Here is a 26,200-nt window from a genome sequence, read left to right as displayed (position 1 = left end):
GTGACAAGATGGTAATGGCATGACAGATACATGGACAGCGAGAGAGCATTAAGTTAGATAACACATAATGGAGGAGATCTGGGAGCTTCCATCCTGTGGCTTGAGATACAGCTGGCACTTCCAGAGCAGCCAAGTCAGGGCTATTACAGGTCCCTGGAAAACTGAAATACTCCACTAATGGGACTGTTATCTGCACATCCAGGCTACAGACACAAACACCACCATCATGTCCTCCGAAACATGCTTCCTTTATTCGGGTTAGTATCTGTGATCTGTGGCGGTGAGCTTCTCCCGTGCATGAATAATGACTAGTCGCATGAAATATTGCTAAATGTATGCGACTCCAGCGCCTCCTTCAACTCGGGGTGTTTCCCGCGATTATGCGGAGCGTGGCGGGGGCGCGCGCGGCGCGTGCCTGAACAGCCTCTTCCCGCGCGCGACAGATAACCGCGGCGTCCGGTAGCTGTGCGGGAAGTTGTCACCGGTGGCGGGACAGGGACATGCTCCGCCGCGGACACCGTGTTGTTATTCTAAGCGCGCTACTCCTCGGTTTATGGACAGCGCGCGGGACCGCCGTGAACAGGGGCTGAGCAACTTTCTCGTTTCCCTGGTGAAAACGCGAAATCGCTTTTCGGACGTCAAGTTCAACTTGCGCGGCTGTACCATGTCGGCGCTGCGGAAGAAATTTGGGGATGACTACCAGGTAGTGACCACCTCGTCCAGCGGCGCCGGATTCAACCAGGCGGCCCAGGAGAAGAAGAAGAAGCGCCAGCGCTTCGTGGACAAAAACGGGCGCTGCAACGTCCAGCACGGGAACCTGGGCGGCGAGACCAGTCGGTACCTGTCCGACCTCTTCACCACGCTGGTGGACCTGAAATGGCGCTGGAACCTCTTCATCTTCATCCTCACCTACACAGTGGCGTGGCTGTTCATGGCCTCCATGTGGTGGGTGATCGCCTTCATCAGAGGAGACCTGAACCAGGCGCACGATGAAAAGTACACGCCGTGCGTCGCCAACGTCTACAACTTCCCCTCCGCGTTCCTCTTCTTCATCGAGACCGAGGCCACCATCGGCTACGGCTACAGGTACATTACGGACAAGTGCCCGGAGGGCATCATACTCTTCCTCTTCCAGTCGATCCTGGGCTCCATCGTGGACGCCTTTCTCATCGGCTGCATGTTCATCAAGATGTCCCAGCCCAAGAAGCGCGCGGAGACGCTGATGTTCAGCGAGCACGCGGCCATCTCCATGCGCGACGGCAAAATGACACTGATGTTTCGCGTTGGGAACCTGAGGAACAGCCACATGGTGTCCGCGCAGATCCGCTGCAAGCTGCTCAAAGTGAGTATGAGGCAGCTCTCATCAACAAGACCATGTCTGGCATTTATACCTTCAACTTTCCCAACATCAATCATGACAGTAGCAACCTAGTGATTAAGACTGTGGAGCAGATGAACACAAAGTCCCAGGTTCAAACCCCACTTACTACCTGAGCAAGACACTTAACTATTGATTATAAGTGGTTGTGGTAAATGGTGGTCAGAGTAATTTTAACAGGTCCTTCTTGCTGTCCCTCAGTCCCGCCAGACGCCCGAGGGAGAGTTCCTCCCGCTGGACCAGCTGGAGCTGGATGTTGGCTTCAGCACCGGTGCCGACCAGCTCTTCCTCGTCTCGCCTCTCACCATTTGCCATGTGATCGACTCCAAGAGCCCGTTCTATGACCTGTCCCTGCGCTCCATGCAGACGGAGCAGTTTGAGATTGTGGTGATCCTGGAGGGGATTGTGGAGACCACAGGTAAGAATCTTGGTGACTGTCTTTGCCGGTGCTCGGCATAATGCATGGGAGCTTTATTTTTTACAGGAAGACCCAATGACCATTACACAGGAGTGGGGAGCGGCAGTTGTCCATGCTCGTTGGGAGTCTAATTCTGGAGTCTTTTTTGTACACCTCAAGTGTAAAATAATCTCAGCTTGTCACGCCCAGACACTCTGCTCTTAAATCAATAGCTTTTAACAGCCTCTATCTTTTTCCTGTGAGAGCACTGACCTTGACCAAACCCACAGCAGCAACAATGAACCGAAGTGGGCAGCTGTTGCACGCTGACATCTACATTCACCGTTCAGCAGGGTTTCACAATCTACTGCATTATTGCAGATTTCCAATTTTTATAAATGATGGCTATTTGGACTCCAGCATTCTGCTGCTGGTTTTGGAGTTTCCTTTATTTTTAGTTCATTGTGTTTGGACAGGAAGATTTATTTCAGGGGAAAAAAGCTGAATATTGATGTTTAATATAATTCCATCTTTTTATTGTCTAAAATCAAGCAGTATGATATTTCAGAAGGTAAAAAAATAACCATTTCAGTCTTTATGGTTATGTGACTAATTCTAATTGCTTGATGTTAATACCAGCTGAAAATAAATGTTTTTATGCATTTTTTGTGCTACTGTATTACTTTTGTGCTACTGTATTAATTTTAAATCAATTGTTTAATAAGAAGCTTTACAGCATGATCCCAGAATATATAGTCTATAGTGATGTTTGTATATACTGTAAATTGACAACATATATACACATGGTGGGGTTTTTTATGCCACCACTGCAATTAAATAAAAATGCAACAACATGACATCCAGCCTCACAATAGAATGCAATATTGAATATTAAGCCCTGTGTGATGTGTTCAAATGTCGCAATCTTGCCAATACACAGACCTAGTTACTATGGCAAGTTATGTAAAATCTTTTATAATGCAACTTATGCAAATATAGGAAAAATGAGGGAACATTGAAACAGCAGCAAGCCCAGTATTTGTTCTGTCTTCTTCCCAACTTAGCAGCTGGTTAGTCTCTGTCACAAAACTGAGAACCTCTGCTGTGGACGTAACCCTCATATTTCATCCAATTTTGAATTATGGAAATATATAATAATAGCATGTTTGGTTAGTTTTTAACATTCTAGTAACATTATTGTATTTTTCTTTTACAAAGTTTAAAAATATATTTGAAATGGATAGTCAGCTCAAATGAATTATGAAAAGGTTCAATTAGCTGGACTTTTGTCTTGTGCATCACCAGAGAAAGTGTCACCATATAGATTATTTACTTGTTCAGTGTTGATAATGGATATAATTGTTAAAAACTATTCTCCATCGGCAGTAGATGGAAGAGGTCTTGGTAATGGGGCATGTCCTCGGCAGTGTAGCAATGTCAGAGGGGTCCGTGTGCGAGAATAGGGAGAGTGTTACATAAGATGTGTCATTTCTGCATGTGTGGACTGAGTGTTTATTTTTGACACCCCCACCCCCCTTCCAGACATTGTTCCAACTGTCAGTCAAAGTTTTTTTGTGGAACGCAACACGAACATTCTTCTGGTAATACAGAGATGAGAGAGTGACAGGTTTCATCTGGCCATGTGTCTGCCACTGCCATGCAGAGCCGTGGCAGTGACACTGGAAGCATTTGGCAAATCCTCCCACTCCCAGCACTACAGGGGGCTTTGTGGGTAAAACAGGCTTATGTACAGTTAGTCAGCGCTCTATTCTTCCAATTGTGAATCTGTTTCCATAGCAACTAAATCTCCCCTCCTTAAGAACGCCTGGTAGAGTAAAGTCACTGGCAGTCTGTCTGGACAAGAGAAGACTCTGAGATGGTGTTTATCAAACCCTCACACACGCCGACCCCTAAAATTTCACTTACTGTCTCTAAACTGTAAGTACCTAACACAAATAGTGCCTTGAATACAGCCAGAGTATTCAGCCAGAGACAGCCAGAGCCACTGCACCCCAAGGATGACCATGTCCTTTTTCCTGGGGGAGGTTATGAGCAGGACTGCACTGACCTCAAACAACCGCTGCTGTCCAGCCATGAAAGTGACACATGAAAGAGAAGATGAGCAGGGCCACTTCTGACCTGGTCCTTGTGTTCCGGTGATGTGGGATCTGTGGATGGATGTCAGTCAGTGTCTGAACAACAGTGACTCCTGATAACTGAGGTGGTCAAGCAACATCAGCACCCTGACTCTTAGAGTCCGGTCCCTGTCACTTACAGTTCAGGTGCCGGCCACCGGGCCATCCTACTGCAGCCACAGGAGAGATGAAGAGGAGCTGCTGAGAGAGACGGATGAAAAGCGTGAGCGAGAGATGACAGAAATAGGTCACTAAGAGCACCTCTGTGCTGGCAGAACAGAGTACTTGATGACGGTCACCATAGAAACCAATGATCCCTCTTGGATATATAAATTGTTCTCCTGAGCGTCAGATGTAGGAGTGTGGCAGGACTTGCTAATGAAATTTGTAGAGATGAGGATTGATGATATAACCTGCGTTTTCTGCATCTGAGAGGCTGGTGAACGTTGCACAGACTGCTGTTTATTCCCCAGTTTCAACTTCCCATGATGCTCAGCTGATCCACCCCTTGCCCAGCTGTCTGGAAATAGCAGGAAACCCACAGATCTCCTCCAAACAATCTTAATCCTGCTTGCATCTGATCCTCTCCTGGATCAGAGGAAATGGACATGTGGGAGTATTGTGTGTGTGTGTGTGTGTGTGTGTGTGTGTGTGTGTACATCATTCTGCTGTGGGCATGCCCTACTCCATTGGAAATAATTGTTTTATTGTGTTGTATATGTCTTTGTGTCTTTAATACTGGATTGAATATGCTAAATATCACAAATATCACACATTCTGCTGGATATTTCTGGAGCTCGTATTTGATTGCAGCCCCAATTAATTTTGACAAGAAACAGTCCTTAGTTTTGGTGAAACTAAATATGCTGTGACCAGTCGACCCCAAGGGTACTCTGCAGTGGTAATTGTTTTTGTTCTTCTCTACAGTAATGCAGCAAGGATGGGTGTGATTTATTATCACAAAAATGTTTACATGTGATTTTCTGTTTCTTCAAACCTTTTAACTGTCTTTAATGTTGGACATGAAAAAAAAAAATTAGTCATTAACATATGTTACATTAAATTGCATAATAATATAATATTACTTGACTGATCTATTCAGAAAAATAGATTTTATTTTCATTTCCAATGCCAAAGGTTCAACAAAAGGTCGTAACAGCCTGATGTACAAAGAGGAATTTATCAGTTGGCTTTTAATCGATTTGATTATCAGGAGACTTTCATCCAGACTGATTGATCATTTACTTAATCAGTCTTTGTTTGTACAAAGAGCTTTACAATGCTGCATGAAATAAGAAAGATATGTGTCTATACAGTGCAGAACTTCATTTATGTCTTCCAGTGGATCTGGAGGCATGAACAAGAGAACACCGTTCAGGACGGTTCAGGATGGGGAAGGCAGGTTAATGAACAAGACTTTCTGTGATAATGAACTAGATAGATTAATTGATTAAAAAATTTTAATTGAAAAGTGGGGCAGTGGTGGCCTAGCATATTAGGAAGCAGATTTGTAATCGAAAGGTTTCGGGTTCAAATCTCGAACCGCCAAGGTGCCACTGAGGTGCCACTTGTGATCAAGTTATCATGATGAAACATACATTTTTACTCTTGACAGTCCATTATTGCTATATTTTGCTAACACATGGGTTTGAGCAGCCACTCAAGGGCCACCCAAACCCAGGTCCTGCTGTTGAGAGAATAGTTGTTTTTTTGGCAGCCTTAGTTTTAGTTTTTGTCTAGCCTTTGCGTCATGGTGTCATTTTAGTATAGTCATGTTTCAGTCAACTAAGAGTGTTATTTTAGTCAGAAAAATCCATGAATATTTTAGTCTTGTTTTAGTCAAAGAAATTTTGTAGTCAAAGACATTTTTTGGTAGTTTTCTACTTCATTGTAAACCCAAAAGATAGCTTTGTCATTTTCTCCCCCATCAGAAGTATCCTGAAATTTAGGTAATGTTGCGAACATGTATGACATCATCTGTGCGACCGGATGGGAGACATAGAAAACAGAAATACTGCATAAAAATAATAAAGAGAAAATAACATCTTATTTTCGTCAATTTTATGGTCATTTCATTATAGTCAGCATCACATTACTAGCATTTACATTACGTCTTGTTGGCCATCATGTCGAAAGGTTAGTTGACATACATATATATATTATATTATATTATATTATATTATATATATATATATTTTTTTTTTGTCAGGGATGACATGCCAGGCTCGAACATCATACACAGAGGACGAGGTGTTGTGGGGACACCGTTTCTTCCCAGTCATCTCCCTAGAGGAGGGCTTCTTCAAGGTGGACTACTCTCAGTTCCATGGCACCTTTGAGGTACCTACACCTCCCCACAGCGTTAAGGAACAGGAGGAGAGTCTGCTGTTGTCATCCCCACTGGCTGCACCCTCCCTCTGCCACAGCCTAGGAGGGGGTGAGGCGGGCAGCGCCACTCTAGAGGGCCTGGAGCTGCAGTCCGAGCCAGAGAGCGGGTCCATCAACCTGCCTGCACCCATCACCAACACAAAGCTCCCCGCCAAGCTGCAGAAGCTGACAGGTCGAGACGGGATCTCGGCTGGCCGTGACGGGATGCCACGCAAGCTGCTGCGCATGAGCTCAGAGATCACCTACAGTCTGGGCGACTTGCCTGTCAAGTTGCAGCGGATCAGCTCCGCCCCCGGTGTGACTGAGGAACGGCTGCAACCAATCGGCTCGGTGCTGGCAGAGGAGAGGTCCATACCCAAGTTGGGTGCCGTGGATGCCATGAGCCAGTCAGTTACAGACCTGCCACCAAAGCTACAGAGACTGGCAGGGGGAGGAGTCGGGAGTGGAGGGGTGGGAGGACGGCTGGATGGGCATCTGCCCCCGAAACTACGAAAGATGAACTCTGAGAGGTTCACAGGTTTAAGTTTAAAATGAAAGCATCCAGGTGCCCTGGCTGGAACAGTCGTCATTAACAATAATCTTATAATGGATTTTATATTCTAATGAGCACAGACTGGCATGTTTATACCCACATAAGCATGCTAATTATAGACCATACAAATAACAGCACAGTGCACATTACAAACTGTCAAATTAAGTATCAATCAAATAATCAATCAAAAAGACGTATTTGTGTTATCGTGTTATGAAATATGTTCTAATGCATGTGTAATAAAATGTTATTTTATCATAGACTTATTCAAGAAGCCTTAACGAAGCGTACACTACAGAGAGCCACTCTGTTTTTTTTTTTTTTTTTCTGGAGCAGTTCTTCTGCTTTATCAGCAAATTCATATTCATGCAGAATGATCCAGTCACCCTATGCTGTTACAGAATTGTCCACACGTGTTTCTGAGAAGCAATAATAATGCTAAATGGTAAAGTAACCTGAGCCGTGTGTGTGTGTTCTTCTTTCATGTGTTTTCTCAAAATGCTTCTTGATCATTTTGGAGGAACTGCTACATAATTGTGAATATTGTAAAAGAAGAAATTAAGGATTTAGGACCAAACTATAGGAGAACTAAGACTGAGTGAGTACAGCTTTCCTGCCCTGGAGGTCCAGAACCCTACTCAGCTCTCAGTGCTGGGTGGCCAGGTACATTAACAGAGGGGAACCCAAACGCGTGCAGGTCTTGTGTGAAGACCTCTGGTATAAGCTGTATTGCAAATAAGACTCTTAGTTTAATGTTAAATGTGCTGTGGATGTGTAATGCTTTTTCTGTGTAAAGACTGTGTTCTTCCCAGTCTCTGGTATTTGACAGCAGCAGTTATGTCAGACACCCTCGGTGTCTGGTCTTCATCAGTACTGGCCTTGGTCTTCCTTTCAAAATAAAGCAGTTTGATCTGACATAATTGTACTGTTCTGATTGACAGGTATTTTGTGCCACAGTGTGTGTGATGCATCACACGTTGTGATGCATGATGTAAAAATAATCATAAGGTATAATTGAAGTGGCTATGACGGGGCCCTCGCACGCATGGTGCAATGTACAACAATGGATGCGTGCAGAAGGATTTTACTAAACAGTATTCATTGTAACTGTCAGCCATCTGATTCCTCAGAGAGCAAGCTAAGTCCCACACCTTTTAGGCTGGAGGACAAAAAGTGTGCTTCATACACTGACGCCTCTTTGTCGTTTCTCCTATCGTTTTAAAATGAATTTAAAACTAAATTTTTATAATTGTTATAACAAATTATTTCCAACTGTAGCTTTCATGCAACTGCAATTATTTGCAATCAATTGCATCATATACCCAGAATCGCTCATTCACTGTTATTCTTCTCTGAAAACCCAAAATGTCCTGGATGTAAATTGTAATTTGGTCACAAATGTGCAAGCTTTTTATTGAATTTGTTTTATTAGATCTTAGAAGGTAACAGTTAATCACTCAATCATCTGTATGGGCCAATATGCTCTCTTCCCACTGTATGGCCAATTCTGGAACATTCCTTATAGTCTGAGATAGTGGTAGACTGGTATAAAATGTGCTATTAACTGAGAGCTGGAATATATGATTATTCAGTGATCCATGTAGTGCAGATTTTCTGCTGTTCACAACAGAATTCAGTTTCAATGAAGATTTCAGAGGATTGCTGAGCAATTGAGTCTAATTAATTTGATTACACAGCTCACCACTGATCCCTAGGGGCTGGGGAACCTGTTAAAATAACAGATCATGGTGTGGAAGGTACAAACAGCAGAGAAAAGACTCTGGAGCTGTGAGCAGCAAGCTTATTTCTGAATATTCGCTTACAAGGTTGATGGCGGAGATCAACTGGGCAGGGGGGAGTGAGGGGGACAGTTTCTGGACCCGGTCTTTTGTGTAGATCTGATTTACATGGATTGACAAAGAAAAGATGAAAGCAGTGACTAGACAAGATCTACAACTTATTTGCAACATCCACTGCAAACTCTGGATCTTTCTCATCTGTTGTACACTAAGAAGGACTAGGTTGGTGACCTGGGGTACAATGTGACAAAATTTGTTAAGGAACAAGGTCTGTGCACAGCTAACTGTTGAAGACCTGTTGAAGTTCCAGCAATGACTGTTATTTGGACACACCTGTTACTGTGGCAGGATTACACAATGTAAAAATTAAACCACAATTTGGCTGAAATTCAAATAAACATCAAATACAAAAAAAATAAATCTACAAGAAGCTGGTTGTGTAATTGTGCTCATACCCCCTTTTGATTTAATTAAAGCATTTAGTCTTCTTAGGTAGGAGTCTATCATTGCACATCTTGACTGCAATATTTGCCCACTCTTCATTGCAAATGTGTAAATGTCTGTAAAAATGTGCATCTCCTCAGCTCACAGATTTCCTGTTGGATTTGGAGCTGGACCATTCTGTACCATTTCTAAATTTGTGTTTTCTTCTGGTGAAGGTATATATTTTTTTATTTGTATATATGTTTTGGGTCGTTGTCTTGTTGAAGGTTTGTAATAAGTGACTGGGTTTTGCAGCTATACATAATTCTCTCCACTATGGTGTTCTATTGGCATAAGTGTTGTTGTGCCAAATGTACCTTTTTGGAATTGTAGCCAAAAGGTTCAATAACGTTCAAGTCCATAACATGTTTTCCAACATCTTAGACGATATATGTTTTGTCACATTTTAGCCAAAGTCTTGAAATCCTACCCCATTGTCCAGATATAAGAGATCACATGTAGTACACAATGAAAACTCAATGTAATTGTCAAAATGTCAATGTAATTCCATATCTTCTCCACTTTTAATGACTGTCTTCACTGTGTTCAATGGTATATCCAATGCATATGTCTGAGCCCATCCTGGGACATTTACAGCCTTTAGCAGACACTCTTGTCCAGAGCAACTTACAATCATTAGTTTCATGTGTTCTTCGTTATAAATTTTTGAATAAAAAATATTTTAACTAATGAGTATAAACAATAATGGCATGTAATTGTACCAGAGAAATTGGTAAAAACTACATATTTAGATTTACTCTTTACTTAATTGGTTTATTTTGTGTGGATTTTCTGGACCACTACAATGATCTGCATTATCTTCTTGTCATCAGCAAATTTGACAAGAAGGTCACTGTAAAAGCATCTCTGAAAATAAAACTTGACCTGATGAAAAAGGGATGGCAGCTTGACCTGTGTCCCTGTGATCAGTGTTGGACAAGGAAGAGGGCCAGCTGGAGAACTGCAACATTCTCAACATGCCCACATTCCTCTTCCTGCTCCAGGTATTTCCTGGTGGGAAAACCTGTAAATAGGCTAATCAGCCTTAATGGGAGTTAGTGGGAGGGGATGGTTTTGGTGGCAGCTTCCAATCTGGTTTTACCTCTGAATATATGATCCATGATGGAGTAAAAATGTTATTGTGTGAGAAGTCTTGCCCCTCAGCCATTTTCCAGCTGTGTCCCGCCCTCCTACTCTCTGATGTGGATGTGGAACATTCCACATCCTGACTGCTTGGACAGACTGTTAGAGCAACACAAATGATGTGAAATGAATAATTTAAGCACATTTTTCAGAGCATCTTTAAAACTGCCTGTAGTGTGTATGTTCCTTCTGCAGGATTTGCATTTATCCCGTGAGACCATGTTTCTGTTGCCTGCAGCGGAAACGTGACGATGGAGGGAGTGTGATGATCACGGCCACGCGTGTCCAGGAACCACGTGGCGTGGCGTGGCGTTCACAAAGACGGAGCAGGCGCGCGCAGTACTGTAGGCGTTGCCAGGTAACGCCCGCGCCTGCGCACTACCTCGATTTCAGCAGCGCGCAGCGTGTACGCCGATCGAGAGCAGCAATTTAATTTCCAAACGCACAATAAATCTTATGCAAAGCTAAAGTCTGTGGGCAAATGGTGACATCTTCTATTGCGTTTCTCTGTCGCCCCCTTCTGGCGGTGATGGGTTTACTACAAGTTTCAGAAAAAGTACACACATTTAGTCACAGCAAATTTACTTCACAGGTTGCAAAACAAAGATAAACTCTCTCGCTATACAGAAGTTATATGTGTCTTATACACATATTACAATATCTGTACAAGAGGAAAAAAATATATATAAGTAAAAAAAAAACATCTGAATACATAAAAATACCTGTAACACATAAAAACAGGACCCATTCATTTTGCTAGACTATCAGACACCTCATGTAATGCTGATATAATACATTCCATGAATACATTTTAAGGATCACTCTGAGTTGCTCTTCATGTGAATGGTCTAATAATAATAACCATATTAATAATGTGCATTTACTTCCACTATCCCCACTCATGAAACAAGCCTTCAGTTCCCTGAGTGAGAACGGGATAGGATGAAAGCATTTATTGAGAAAAAGAGAAAAATTCTTAAAATTTTGGCTTAACATGTATGGGATAAAAAGGGTCGATTAACAGTAAAACCCACAGGCAACACAATTTAACAACCAAAAGCATGTGAATACCATGACAAGCACAACCGTTTTCATCAAACAGACAGAACAAACTAGAGAGGGGGAGGAATGCATGTTGCATGCATGCTGTACATCCTCCTGCCATTCTGAAGATGTTAGAAACATTCCGCATTTTCTTTATTTATCTTCACCAATTTGACCACACATATTTCACTCATTGATAAAACCAAATGTGCAGACCACTAAACTACTCATAAATATGCATATTTCTAAAATTCCAGTTTTCCAAGAAAATGAATAATACGCTAACAGGAGCATTTATTGCTTGCTGTGTGCCGGTGTGTTGAGATTTAAAGGACACTGCTCTAAGTCCATAATGAGAAAATGTCAGATAGACAGACAAATTAATCCTGTAACATGATACCTGAATACTGTAAGTGTGAAACTCCAGTTTCTGTCTAGCCACAACAGACCATCACACGTAGCAGTCTGGTGTGCAGTTTAGGAGTGGTCCATAGGCGGCGCTGGTGAACTGTGATGGGGCTGCAGATCTGCAGGGATCCCGCAGTGACTCAGCAGCTGGGGAGAGGTGTGCTTCAGTTGGGCCAGAGAGCTCATGGAGTTTGAAGGAGGTGAAGATGAGGAGATGATGTGAAAGGAGGAAGAGGCAATAACGGCTGCAGTGATTGTGTTGGGCAGTGCAGAGGGGGGTGGGACAGGCTGATCTGCAGGTGTGGACAGGGAAGTTGACAACAGGAAGCTCTCTGCTCCAGCAACACTGTAAAATGAGGGTGTATCCGTGGCATTCAGGGGGAGGGTGTTCCACGGAGTGTGCGCAGGTTCCTGAATGTTCCGTGAAGTGTCTGGTTTCACCTGTAGCTCGGATAACTGTCTCCTCTGAAACATGCCCTCTGCCCGCACTGAGGATGGGGGAGTGAGTGGGGGCTGGGGCGAGAGTGGTGAGGGGGGAAACCCATCTTCCTCCGTGGGATGAAGAAGGCTAGTTTCCAACTCCAGGCTGGAGAAGGTGTCTGCAGACAACCTTGAGCTGAGCAGGTCTACAACACCAACAGGCAGACCACGGGACTCTGCTCCATCTGGCTGGCCCAGGTCACCCATGCCACTCAAGCACACAAGCGATTCTGGGTACGATCCCATGGCCTGCAGCACACGCACCAGCTCATCTGCCTCTTCAGATGTAGGCAGCAGCTCGCTGTTTTTACCTGAAGCCACAAACAAGATGTAGATAGCATGAACGGAACAATATACAAGTGAAAAGGAGAGGAGAGATTACCTTCAAACAAGTCAAAGTCATGGAGGTCATCTGGAAGTCTGGGAAGAACATCAGAGAAGTCCTCTTGGTTTAGTTCTAGGTCATGTGGAATGTCACCAATGTCATCAGGAAATTCATCAGCACTCAGGTCCGGAGTTAGAGGACTCCTGCTGTAAAAAATAAATGAAAACTCTAAAATACTAAACTTCCACAGAATGTTTATTTATATTTTTTAAGTCAAAGCACACACTCACCTAATGTTGGCAGGGTGCATGGGAAGACAGAGAAGAGAAGGCATTCCCAGGTTGCCCTGTGGTAGGGAAGGTGGTATGGGCTTCTGGGGACGGCGAGGGCAACGCTTCGCCTTCTTTTTGTTTTTCTTGTTGGCAACAGTAGGTCTGGGCTTTCTAAGTGGCTTGTGCATCTGCTGATGGTGGTAGTATGCTCTACGGTTCACGTCCCCGCGTAGGAAATCATCCTGTGCCAAACAGAACCTTAAATTAGCAATGAAGCTTGTAGCTACAGCTGTATCTGAATTATTGCTACTCTTCCAGATTAACATCTAAATACAAAAGCCCCAGACAAAAGACTTGCTTAATTATGAACAGGGTTAATGTTAACAACCTAATGATAAATGGATCTGATGGAAATTACAGAGGACTAGAATTAAGACATATTGTCAGAATTTTAGGGAATTTTTGCAGAACATATTGCTAATTTTTCATCAGCAGAGTGTGCACTGCATTAAGGGATCTGTAGTTTGTGTTCCATTATAATAGATCTATATAAAGTGAACTTGTGGGAATTCCTTGGTGGCATTTCGCAATTTGATCAGCTAACCATTTTCTTTGCATGTTCATTGCAGAGTGGTGTCTGATGTGTAATGTTGAACACTGGCACAGAACACTGTGTTCCATCAGCAAAACGAGCAGTACAGCTTGAGAAAAGCTGCTGGGAGTGGTTCAACAGGACATCTGTACATAGGAGTCAAGGGCATAACACACAGAAGTACACAAACGAAGGAAAGGTGCATGACAGGAACTAGTATCTGCTGGTCATCATGCTGATTTCAAGTGTGTTTGTTTTCTATTCTAATATTAAATAGTACCAGCACCATTAGTATAAACATACAAAATTCATAGCGCAATATACATATATACACACACACACACGAAATCTTAAAAGATACGCTGGAAGCAATGCTTTGTAAAGGGCAAGGTCTGGTTCCAACATCGCTCTCCTTTAGAACTTGCAGAACAGATTCTTCCTTCAGGTTCCAGCTGCAAGATTGTCTCTCTGCTGGAGAGTTCACAAAACAATTATCAAACCATCCCACATATTCTGTAGCCATCAACAAGCTTGCATAATGATGGCTGGATATATGACCTGCTTTATTGATTAGATATGTGTTTGGGATATTTGTCTGGTCCGTACACGTAGCTGTGAACTTAATATTTCTTTCTTTCTCTGACAGTCAATCGAATGTATGGTCAACTAGCAAAGCAAACAGCTGTACACTAACGAGGTTAAAAGACATTAAAGGAGCCTGTATGTAAATTTTTTTAAATACAAAACAAATTCACATTTATTAAGTTTCAGTTATTTTTGTAATCATTCCAACCCAGAGAAATGATTGAAAACTCAAAATTACCATGATATTCTGACCACAACTCTATGATAAATTTTATTTGAACACAACATTAATAGAGTGTAATGTGTGTTTCATTCATTCATATATGTTGAATATATGAATATGCTTATGTGCACTGCTGTACCCTGAGGCAGTTCTGTGCAAGGTTTGCTGGATCTGAGCCGTATTCTCGGGGTCCTGCATTGCTGCATGTAGCATAGCATTTCGGACAGCATGCTGGGAATTGCTCTGACGCCGAAGTGCATTTTCTTCTCTTCTAAGGTAACTGTACTTCTGCCGCAGGTAGGATCCAAGGCCTGCTAGCCGGTGTCTGCGGGAACTGAAGCTCTGTGCACTGAGGATTAGAACACAGACACTGCAGATCAGTGGGTGGTAGTAGCCTAGTGGGTAACACACTCGCCTATGAACCAGAAGACCCAGGTTCAAACCCTACTAATACCATTGTGTCCCTGAGCAAGACACTTAACCCTAAGTTGCTCCAGGGGGGAATGTCCCTGTAACTACTGATTATAAGTCGCTCTGGATAAGGGCGTCTGATAAATGTAAATGTAAACCAGATCAAATATGTCTTGTTAAAAATGTGATTGAAATAAAATACTGTGATGTGGGCCAAACCCACTTATCAAAAGCTCTTAAATTGGCCATTTCAGTCATGGAACTTCATTTAAGGATCAATCACACCACCAGCTGAAAATCACTACAAGCGATATATAGATGGCTGTGCAGTAGATGGCTGTGCATGATAAATAGGTACAGTACCACCCCCTAAAATATATTAGAAATAATGGGAATGACCATTCTGAACATTCATGCCCCCTGAACATTCATGACCCATTCTCAAAATCCACATACTTTTAAGAAATCTGAAGACCGAAATATCAGAATGCTCATCACATGCAGATTAACTCCAGCAGTTTGAGTTTCTTTTTGAATGGTTCCTGCTGTTATCCCAAATTTCAAATATCAACTACATGAGACATGTCCCACGTTGTTGACCTTTCAAGTTCAGTATTTATTTCAGTGCCAGGTTTTAAGGATATTGTGTGGTTTTGTACCTCTGGAAGGAAAGTTTATCCCGGAGCATCCAACAGTGATACGATGCAACTCTTGCTGCAACCTCATCATCTTCTTCACTCTCTTCAGACCATTCCAACCCTGTAACAAGCAGTGTACAGGCTTATAAACATGGATCACAGACCAGCCCTTCATCCTAAAAAACCCAAAACATTGAATTAATCAAGAGTTAAGAGTTGAACAGGTCTCAAAATTCACCTAGACGTGTGCAAAGATCACCATGCTTCTGGGTGTGAGCTTGCATCACCTGCTGAAATCGTCTAAGACAGGCTGCTTTTGGTGTCTTCAACCTGTGCCCAGATGAGATGGCACAGCTGGTGTTTGAATGATAAGGTGACAGTGCAGAGCATTGTGAAGACTTCCTGTTTGGAGATTTAGGGACCCGATCTGACTTGTGACTGGTGGAAACTGGCCTTGCCTCAGCAAGGGCACTGATGTGAGCTGGAACAGATTTGCATAATAAGCCTTGTTGAATTAGGCCTGGGTCTAAAGTCTGCTGACACACCGACTGCAGGGCAAGATCACCTGACCCAATAGGACAAGAAAGTAACACTGAAGACTTGGCCTGACCCAATAACAGAGGTATTGTTGTCCTGGTCTTTGGTTTGTGTCTGACTGGATCTTGATAGCCCTGAGGTTTCTTCAGCGGTGAATCCTGCATAAGCACATCCTGAACTCTGCACAGCCCAAAGGGGTCAAGGGTGAACAAGGAAGGGAGTGAGGGAGGTGGAGAAGGGGGGAGGTGGTCCAGCCCATTAGGAGGCTTCATAGAGGGCAGTGTGATATTGAGAGACAGACATTCAAGAGAGTCCTGCTTCTTCTTACGCTTCTTTGGGAGGACCCCCATGACTTGAAGGTGGCTGTTACAATACCTGATTAAAACACACAAACAGTTCATTAATAATGGCATGTCTGTATAAAAAAAAACATTTCACATTGACAGCTGCAGAATGCATAGCAGCTTGATCAGATATGAACTATTTCATGATGGAAGACAAATATAAAGTTATTTGGTAATGGATTCTAAAATTGTTACTGTCCCAATAGGCAGAAGTAAATATCATTAGGTAAAACTGGCAGTAACACATCACAATAAAGAATGCATATAAAACATCTGTGCCAACATCTACTGTATAATTGCTCAATTATACTGTTGGGTCAGTAAACAGTATAAACTGTATGACATAACAATACAGACAAACCTGCGTTCCTCAGCTTTGGGGATGGGGTTAGTGCAGCGCTGGCTGTTGTACTTGGCCACATATTCACACTGCCTGAATGGGGCGCTCCGGTCCTCCAACACATGGCGAATGCAGAAGGCGTAGCCGTTAAGCCGCCGCTGTTTGCAAAGCTTGGGGCTATAGGAACACAGCGGCTTGTTGTCCAGCTCAGAGTAATGAATGTGCTTACCCTCATACATCCCAAGAAATCAAGCACATCCGCTGTTTAAAAAAAGAAAACAGATCCTAATACATATTAAAAGTTTATTGGCATACATGTAACCATAGTGCATTTCTGTACAAAATATGAATTAAATGGGTGCATTTCATACTGGTTGGGTAGACTTGGAGAAAGAAACTCAGCATGCATGACAGTCTTATTTATTAAGTGTAATATTGTAAAAATTAAAAAAAAAAAAAAACACTGTTATAGTGTTTCCAAAATGCATATTATTTTTAACTCCTCAAAGTAAAGCAAAGTAAATTACTATATCTAAGTTATTAACACGAGCCAAATCTGAATCAGGAAAACTATTCAATAATTAAGGGAGAAATAAGAATATTTAATAAGGGCAGTTTGATGTCATCCAAGGAAAGTATTTTGTCAAACCTAGTTTTTTTTTTTTTTTTTTTTACAAATGCAGGGTCACATCGTTATTATAGTTATAGTGATGTCAAAACTATTCGCACAGTTCACACCAAATAACACTGAGTACATCGCAGCTGGTAAAGAGCCCAACCATCCGAGTTTCATGCAGCTGAAGTTTGAGACGGGCTGCGCAGCCGAGGACGGCGGACAGCGCACACGCCCACTTTCACACTATGCACTTAGATAAGGCTTCGGGATCATTTTAGGACAATATTATCTACCTAGATGTCGCTTTCTTAGCTAGATACGATCATCAGACATTAAGAAGCGAGTAAGCGTGTGAAATTAAATAATGGGACATACTACTTGCATAGCTCGCGTAATTAGCTCCTCATGAAACCTTCAAAAGGCGTACGCATTATTACATGCTTCAAAGTAAGAGACTGTCAGAGAGACAAATAATAAATACTCCCGTACGCAATGCTAACTAGCGCACGGCGGTCGAAAAGCCGTTTTAAGCAGCTGAGCACATTCACGAACATTCACTCTATAAAATATGCAACGAACTTAATTCCCTTTCACATCACATCATCTCGATTTTCACGGGCATTTGAAATGGAAAATATCCACCGTAAATGCATTTGGAAGTATTACCATCGGCCTGTCACAACACGTACATCCCCGACCCTCGCGTAGCGCTCCAGGAGGCTCGGCTCGCACTGCAGGCCGCACGGCTGCGCAACTCGAGACCGATGCTCTTCGGAAGCCCCGCTTACCTTCCGCTCCAGTACACTGTATACGCTATTCACCCCCCGCGATAACCTACACGCTGCTGGTACGCCTTATGGGGCGCTTCAGTCGCCCGATTTTGCTTTTTACCGAGCTAATACTACTTCATCTCCGTGCGCGAAAATTTTAATGCCGATTATTTAAACAAACACTGTCCGTGTACAACGACAAGGGGGTGTTGGTTTTGTCATCGGATGTGAGGCTTCTCTCTGCACAAGCCTACTACAGGCACTGCGGGGACATGACAACAGCCAACAACAACCTCTGCAACCATATTGGAAATTAACTTTGTAGCTAGGTATGTGGCACCGGAACGATGCGGTACCTTGACAGAACAGTCGCGCGCGAACAGTGAACGCTAATAATTTCATATTTCATGACAAAATGAGTCCCTGAACTTTTATTGAACGTGTTGTATTTAACGAAGCTGGGTGTATACCCCCACCACCCCCCAACATTCACTGACAGGTCCGTCTCTTTATCCCGGTCTCACCTCATATAACTCATATAGGAAATGCTTTTCGAAAACACATACAGTCATTACAATTTTTTTGTACTTTTGTACTTTTGTATTCACTGAACACAAATTTGAATTGAAAGAAATGCATTTTGCAGGAAAAAAAAAAACTAAACCTATCGAGTATCAAGCACACTTGTACAAGGTCAGCTGAAATTATTTATTCATTTGCACTGTAGCATAAGCCTGTTTTACAAAGCTATTCGCCTACAGTTTAACACAGTCTTTACAATGTCTTTATCATGTATATACTTAAATATAATGCAAGGGCAAACAAACATCAATACTCATTGATCACACTACTCAATCAGGTTTAGTGAAACTGCAGAATAAAAGAACATGGAACAGAGCTGAAGTTCCTACAAGTGACTTTTAGATTGCTTGATTGACCGGTGTCATGATGGTGTGTGTGTGAGTGTAGCTATGTGTGTTTTAACAGATAGCTGGCTCCTCTACAGCCTGTGCTCCCTCGGTCACTGCCTTTACACACTTCGCCATCGTCTGCGACGCCCTGCTGATAGAATCTGTGGACGAAACACACAAACCTAGCAACAAAAATAGCAACACACGCACCTTCCACATGCATGCTTATACTCAGCATAGAAACAATTTAGAGGATAGCTATAAATATTTTTATTGTATATATCGTAAGTGAGAATTTTTGTAGGGGGTACACACCAGTCATGTAGAAGTCCTTCACTGAGAGCTGGGGAGGGATGAGAGGGTCTGCCAGTAAGGCCTGATTCACAGTCTTAAAAAGGAAAAACATGGATTGATATAGATACTTAAATCATAATAAGAAATAAGTGGTCATGAAACTGGAACTTGTGTTGAGTGTTGAGCAACGCTGCAAGGCATATTTTTTTAACCTGTGACAGTTCATTTGCTTGTCTGAAGTAGTTTGCTTCCTCCACATCATCGTAGCGGACAAGGTTAGGTGCCACTTCTGCGAGCCTGTGCCTCACCTCATCAGTGCTGTCATAGGGTAGAGACACACCAGCCAGCTGCAACACAGACACACAAACAGCTGAGCAAATTCCATTCATGTAATGTTTTTGCTGCTCATATCATTTCGTATCTAGTGTCGGTACCTCGGAGATTGCTCTGATTATCTTCCAATCCTCTCGTGCTAGACCAGGTGGACTAACAGCCACCCTGGTCTGTTGGGCACGGCCCTCTGTGTTGACATAGGTGGCCTTCTTCTCTGTATATGCTGCACCAGGAAGGATAACATCTGCCATTGGGGCACCAACATCTCCATGGTGACCTGCAAAGGACAGAAAATTATTAGCATGTAATTCACGAATCATAAATAAAACAATATCCACATGGCCTGAAACACAGGGAAGAAAAATACTAATCTGTTTGTTTTACCCTGGTAGATAATGAAGGTCTCCTTGGGCAGGTCCTGTCGAGTTATACAGCCAGCATCAGCACCCAGAAGAAATACGACTTTTGGACAGTTGTTCCTTATGGCCTCCACTCCTGGTTTATAGCCCAAATCCAGTGCTGCAACCTGACTAGCTACCCTGAAACAATACACACACAAAATGATCACAGTACAAGTGTAGAATCCAAGGAAAACTTATGCCCTTTATCATTTAGGTGGTGCGTTGAGGAATGTTATGGGATGATATTGTTTTAAAAAAATAAATAAGGGCAACTGTTGCGGTGAAAAAAAAAACCCAAGAATAACTAAAGAAATATTTAGCAAGTAGGAAGATCAGTTCTGCAATAAGGCCAATGAGCAGTAGTCTTCCTACATGGTAAACTTTTGGAAATCCGTATCTTGTATAAAATTAATACAAAAAAATGAATTGCTAAAAAAATTAATACAAAACCATTATAAAGATATATATATATATTTTTTTTAAATAATGAGAACTCCTATATCAGCCCTATCCTTTTTGCTCTTCTGGACAGACCTGTGCAGAACATTTAGAACCTTCCAACCATCCTCCACTCCACTGCTGGTTCGGGCATTCTGGGCAATGGTGGAAACGGCCTTCATGATGGCTGCACCATCGCTCCGCTGAAGAGTGGCACTACCAACCACCACCACAGGCCGCTTGGCCATGGCAAGAACCTGATAACAGGGTAATAAAATGACACACTTGGTTCCATAATTCACCAGGTATGCATTACTTGTTTTATACACCGTTTAGTAGTGATAAGATAATCTATAAAAAAAATCTAAATTTCATATATTTACAGTTGTCAGTAGCTAAGTGCATCATCATTGTCATCATTGCTGCAATGTTATTATCATCATCTGGTATAAAAAAAAGAACATTGTAAACTCTGTTGTACATTTTGGAAACTGTATCCTGTACAGCATTGATAAAAAAAATTTAACTCAACTAATTAAATATTATAAATAATAATTGTAATCAACAATTCCTCCTCCCTTTTGCAGACAAATACAATTGGAATCTAATGGATGCACAAAAACCTGCACATTTTATGCTATAAAACTAAATATTAAAAAGTGAAAGTAATTGCTGAGAAATACATTTTCAGTCTAGTTAGTCTAGACAGAAATAGTGCATGCTACAAGCTAATGTACTGCAATTTGTACATAGGCCAAGGTATCATTATACACTTGACCTGTTTTACTTATGTTCTGTTGAACAACAGAATGGCTAATTTAATAAATAAATATAGCGGTTAAGGAAGTGGCCCTGTAATCAGAAGGTTGCCGGTTCAAATCCCGATCCGCCAAGGTGCCACTGAGCAAAGCACCGTCCCCACACACCTGTCACCTGTCATGGCTGCCCACTGCTCACTCAGGGTGATGGGTTAAATGCAGAGGACAAATTTCACTGTGTGCACCGTGTGCTGTGCTGCTATGTATCCTTACAATGATACTATGACAATCACTTCACTTTAATTTAATTAATAAAATTGCTGCAATGCTTATTAAAAATGTTAATTATGCCAATATGCCCAAGACATACTAACCTTAAGACAAGCAGATAAGTTTCAGTAGTGGGGTAAAAGACAGAGGCAAGTAAGGTAAGCATCCTGTGGGCCTTTTTCTGTCCTGGGGCCAACAAAAGACAATAGTCAAAACACACTTACCTGGCAGTAGGGATGTGTTCCTGCCGCAATGTCCTGAAGAACCTGTGTGGAATCTCCCAGGTGATTGTAGGAGTAACTCAGGTCCACTTGATGGCCAACTAGTGCCACCTGCAGTTCATTATGCAGCCAACTGAGACAGAAAAATAAGTATTAGATCTGTAATAATATTATTTCTAGTACAGCACTTGTGTGCTACACTGTTTCAGAATGCAGTACCTCTTGCGTATGCGGGCATTGAAAAGTGGAGCCTCGTAACGTGGGTTGGTTCCTATAAGCAGGAGCAGGTCACACTCCTCAATGCCAGTGATGCGTGAATTTAGCAGGTAGTTGGAGCGCAAGTCAGTCCTAAAGTAACAAAAATCTTTACACCAAAAAGTAGATCTGATGGGATATTTTCACAGGCTGAATTCTGCATTGTGTTGTTTGTAAGGAACAATTTCATAATATCAAGGACTTTTTTTCCTTGGCTACACATTTTCAACCAACGGTTAATTGTGCAGAGGACATCATTAACAAACCCAGAGTTCTTACTGAGAAAAAAAAAAGAAGCAATGGTTTCTTAGTCATTATTGTCACACACAGGCTACTCACCCAGCCCCAGTCATGGGGAAGACTTCCTCAGTACAAAGTGTGTCACTGTTCAATTTGTTGAGAAGGTCCTTCAAGGCCATAAGAGCTTCAGCATCTGCCAAGCCTCCAGCGATGGCTGCCACATCACTCCCATGAGCCCCCTGGAGCTGTGGTTTTCAGAAACAGCAAAAAAAGAATACATTCAAAACAGTTAAATATGTTGCACCACATCATTGAATGGATTAAATTAAACTGTAATTAAATTTGTGGATTCAAAAGAGACTTGTTTCACACACAAAAAAAAAAAAGCAGTGGTAGGCCAACAGGAGACATTTTAAATCTTCGTATTTATTTTTCCTCTTACTGTCATGACAATTCTGCTCACTGTTGATTTACTACAGCTCTGACCTATTTCAGTTATTTTATTATAAGCAGGGCATAAAACAAAGGTTTACCACTCCAGCCACACGGGTGAGAGCATCCTCCCAGGATGTAGTAACCAGGTCACCTGATGCAGATTTCACCATCGGCTGGGTTAGACGCTGCCGCTTTAGCCCATCATATGCAAACCTGCAGTGACAATGAAAGCAACAGTAAATGTGACTGAGAGAATGAAGCATTCAGAAAACATGGTACACACTGTTAGTGAACTGTGACCAATTACAGAGCAAATGTAATGTTTATGCAGTACCAGGGGTTCCAATGTCATTTGCAATTCTCATCAGTCAATATCTCATACAATAACATGATTGATTAGGTGGCCAGTTCCTTAGTTCTAACTGGCCATCCTCTAACTAATGCCAATACCATGGATTGCCATGGATTAAAAACAGCAGATGATTGAACATGTATTTACATATTAACATAATTTCATCCTCACAAAGTCTTTCATCAGTAAAGAAACAGGAGTTATGAATTAGAAAATGACTGTGCTGTAGAGTGTAAACCTCAGCAAGACTGCAAATCCATATTGCAAAAGCAAAGACAACCTGTTTATCTGAGCTCACCTGGTTTTGTCAGAGATCCACTCCTCGTTAACGTCCTCATTGAGTCGGGGCAGAATCCTCATTACCTCTCCTCCCCTGGTGCTCACTACAATATTACTACCCATTGCATCCAGCACATCTACAGATTCGGTTTTTCTAGAATAAGCAAATATATATAGCAAATAACAAATTCTGTTCTTCTCATCTTCTTTTTTTTGACACTGTAAACTTTTGTTCAATTGCTCAACATTTAATATTACAAGATTATAAAAGTTGTATCAGTAAACTATACAACAAAATGGGGAAAAATGTACCTCGTTTCCCAAGGCCTTGAAGTAAAGGCATACGGTTTGGAAGTGAGTGCACCCACAGGACAGATGTCAATCACATTTCCTGACAACTCTGACATGAACATCTTCTCAACATAAGTGCCAATTTGCATGTCATTCCCTCTTCCGGTAGTACCCAGGTCCTCCACACCAGCAATTTCACTAGCAAATCTGGCCAAAAAAATGAGGATGAATGAAGAAAAAAAATTAATGAAGAATGTCCTTATAAAGGACATGATCTGGACACTGACCGGACACAGCGTGTACACTGAATGCAGCGAGTCATGATTGTTTTGATGAGGGGACCGATATTCTTGTCCTCTACTGCCCTCTTCCCCTCGGTGAAGCGGCTCCTGTCTGCCCCAAACATCAACGACTGGTCCTGACAGAGATAAACTGATGTAAATACAGCAAGCAGCAGGAGCCACTGTATTACAGATGTAGTCTGAAACATTCTCCAACCTGCAGATCACACTCCCCTCCCTGATCACAGATTGGACAGTCCAGAGGATGATTGGAAAGAAGAAACTCCATGACACCCTCTCTGTCAAGATAGAAAGAAAACAAAAAAGCTCCAAGTCACACAATTCCCTGTATTGAGCCTAGCAAGGTTCAAGTGAACATACTAATGACTGTTTTACCTGGCCTTACGCGTTTTCTCAGAGTTTGTCAGAATGTTCCACCCCTTCATAACTGGCATAGCACATGCAGCTACAGGCTGTTGGGGAAAAAAAACAAAGAAAAAAATATTTGTTCAAAACCCTGATTAACTAGGTTTCTACAGTATTGGTAAGTGAATCATAGCAATTGCCTTTGGTGCTCTCTCAATTTCCACCAGGCACATACGGCAATTCCCAGCAACAGACAGACGGTCATGGTAACAGAATCTGGGAATCTGCGCTCCAACTTTCTCACAGGCCTGCACATAGATGCCCAATAAGAAGCAGAAAAATATAATGAGTGAATGAACAGATTCATCAAATGACAATGATGACTTCAATACTGGCAAAAGAGATTACCTGAAGCACTGTAGTGCCAGGCTCTACCATCACTGGCTTTCCATCCACAAACACCTCTACTAAATTACTAGATGCACGGATAGATAAGCGAACTGCAAGAGAAAAAAAAAAGAATGAAAAGAAAGCAAATCATACATTACACATTACAATTGTACTCAATACTGCCAGGTTTGGTTAAAAAAAAAAGAAGAAAGTAGAGCAGATGAATTACCACTGCTGGAGGGAGCCAGGCAAGACTTGGACTGGGATACTCCCACTAGCGCACGACTGACAGCTGGCAAACGCAACATGACACTGTAGGCAGCAAAAAAGAAAATGTATGACTGGATCAGCACTGGTGAACCAGTCTTTGCAAATTATGATAGACAGCAGTTTCACTGTGATGTGTTTGGCCGAGAAGTGGTTTCATGTGCTAACGGGGTGTCTGTCATTCTTTTCAGAATCAGAATTGTGTTTATTGGCAAAGTATGTGCAAGCACATACAAGGAATTTGATGCACGATCCGGTACATGGTGTCTCTCAAGTACAATGTGCAAGGATGTGTGTAAATGTTATTGTTCAAATTGTAGATCTATACTGTTTATAAATAATATATATATATGTAAGAATGTACATAAGTGTATAGAGATAATCTCTACTTTCCACTTTCTTTACCTATGCTTGCATTCTATAAATCACAGCTAATTGATGTATTCAACATGAGCAAACGTATCCTTTACAACTGTGTTCATGTGATATGAGAATAGTTGACCTTCGCAAGGCTACTTTTACTGTACCTTTTCACATTAACTTTACACTTCAATTTAAAGATGTTGAGTCATTACTTTTACCAGTCACAAATTCTACGCGAGTGAAGAATGTACGCGATTTGGCAGCTATATTCCGAGCAGTTTAAAAACACACAGGACATCTGGCAAAGTTAAATATTCCGAAAACTGCTCACGCATCTTCATTCCACATTCAGACCGGGAATGTGTAGTTTTATTAATAAAAATGGCTTGTTTGACACAGTTGAACAACAAGAATATAGCCAAAAGCCATAACATGTTATTAATTCTAAGGAACTGATGGGCTGAAATGTAATTGTTTGGCTATGTAAACAAAAACTATAAGTATACAGCTCGTTGTCATCTGCGCATACAGCTGAGATAAGAGGATAAACGCCACAGCCTCTCAAGGACAGAAGGAACAACGCGTTCAAGTCTCGACGAACACACAATTAAATACAAGAAAACAAACAATCGCGACGCGGAATAACATAGGAAAGAAACACAAATCCTCAACGAAATACAGGCTAAAGAATATTCTTACCTTGTCGCTATTTGGCCTTCTAGACCAGAACAGCGGTGGAGTTATGGCATTCACTTTCGGCAGTGTCGTAAAGCCACTGTCGCAAAGACACCGGAAACGGAGAATGCGCTGCAACGCTGCAAAAATAGACAAAGCCCAAACATATCTGTCAACGACAAATATTTCATCATCTGTGTTTCATTTGTATATGGTGATTTATTATAAACAAAACATGACGTCTTAATACTACATATGTGTACAATATTTTAAATAAACATTTGCGTTAATTCGTAGTTTCTCCATCCTACTATTTTACAGGAGACGACTTGCGTGACTGTATAAAAACATATATTTAAAGCGATCAATTAACTAAAAACTAATTCAAAGTTTAATGTTTGATCTAAATATGCTACAGGGTGTCTTGAAGATAATTCAGCATTCGTTGCGTGTGATTTTATTCCAGATGCAGAGATTATGGGAATGAAACGTTTGTTTTTAAAAGGCGTTCCAAGACGGGAGGAGGAGCCGCGCAGGGTG

General features: G+C 41.9%; 3 protein-coding genes across 8 annotated transcripts; 1 reads left to right on the top strand and 2 right to left on the bottom strand.

Annotated features, from left to right (window-relative positions):
* Positions 1-85: 85 nt before the first annotated feature.
* On the top strand, positions 86-7,151 carry kcnj3b (potassium inwardly rectifying channel subfamily J member 3b). Its single transcript, XM_028976963.1, has 3 exons — positions 86-1,342; positions 1,580-1,796; positions 6,120-7,151. Exons 1-3 carry the CDS (start codon positions 554-556, stop codon positions 6,830-6,832), a joined length of 1,719 nt encoding a protein of 572 aa, XP_028832796.1. The 5' UTR covers positions 86-553; the 3' UTR covers positions 6,833-7,151.
* A 3,669-nt stretch (positions 7,152-10,820) lies between these two features.
* On the bottom strand, positions 10,821-18,091 carry ino80db (INO80 complex subunit Db). Of its 6 annotated transcripts, none has more exons than XM_028975575.1 (10): positions 17,737-18,091; positions 16,476-16,715; positions 15,472-16,145; positions 15,255-15,354; positions 14,324-14,533; positions 13,738-13,847; positions 13,389-13,522; positions 12,803-13,026; positions 12,570-12,718; positions 10,821-12,498 (listed from the first exon to the last, which is right to left on the bottom strand). In XM_028975575.1, the coding sequence occupies exons 2-10, from the start codon at positions 16,691-16,693 to the stop codon at positions 11,777-11,779; spliced, it is 2,541 nt and encodes an 846-aa protein (XP_028831408.1). In that variant the 5' UTR covers positions 16,694-16,715; positions 17,737-18,091; the 3' UTR covers positions 10,821-11,776. The 6 variants fall into 6 exon arrangements, with proteins under 6 accessions (XP_028831408.1, XP_028831413.1, XP_028831411.1 ...); XM_028975580.1 differs by having other exon boundaries at positions 12,570-12,715; XM_028975578.1 differs by having other exon boundaries at positions 13,738-13,844.
* A 438-nt stretch (positions 18,092-18,529) lies between these two features.
* Positions 18,530-25,789, bottom strand: ndufs1 (NADH:ubiquinone oxidoreductase core subunit S1). Its single transcript, XM_028975582.1, has 19 exons — positions 25,685-25,789; positions 24,585-24,667; positions 24,374-24,465; positions 24,166-24,273; positions 23,996-24,072; positions 23,817-23,898; positions 23,606-23,736; positions 23,340-23,525; positions 23,047-23,181; positions 22,495-22,609; positions 22,061-22,206; positions 21,686-21,814; positions 21,470-21,599; positions 20,314-20,474; positions 19,763-19,917; positions 19,480-19,655; positions 19,258-19,392; positions 19,067-19,139; positions 18,530-18,912 (listed from the first exon to the last, which is right to left on the bottom strand). Exons 2-19 carry the CDS (start codon positions 24,661-24,663, stop codon positions 18,821-18,823), a joined length of 2,202 nt encoding a protein of 733 aa, XP_028831415.1. The 5' UTR covers positions 24,664-24,667; positions 25,685-25,789; the 3' UTR covers positions 18,530-18,820.
* Between the last annotated feature and the right edge of the window lie 411 nt (positions 25,790-26,200).

The sequence above is a fragment of the Denticeps clupeoides genome, chromosome 4 (genome assembly GCF_900700375.1).
Source record: "Denticeps clupeoides chromosome 4, fDenClu1.1, whole genome shotgun sequence".
Classification (NCBI taxonomy): domain Eukaryota; kingdom Metazoa; phylum Chordata; class Actinopteri; order Clupeiformes; family Denticipitidae; genus Denticeps; species Denticeps clupeoides.
Note: the sequence above shows the minus strand (reverse complement) of the source record. Positions and strands in the feature narration are given on the sequence as shown.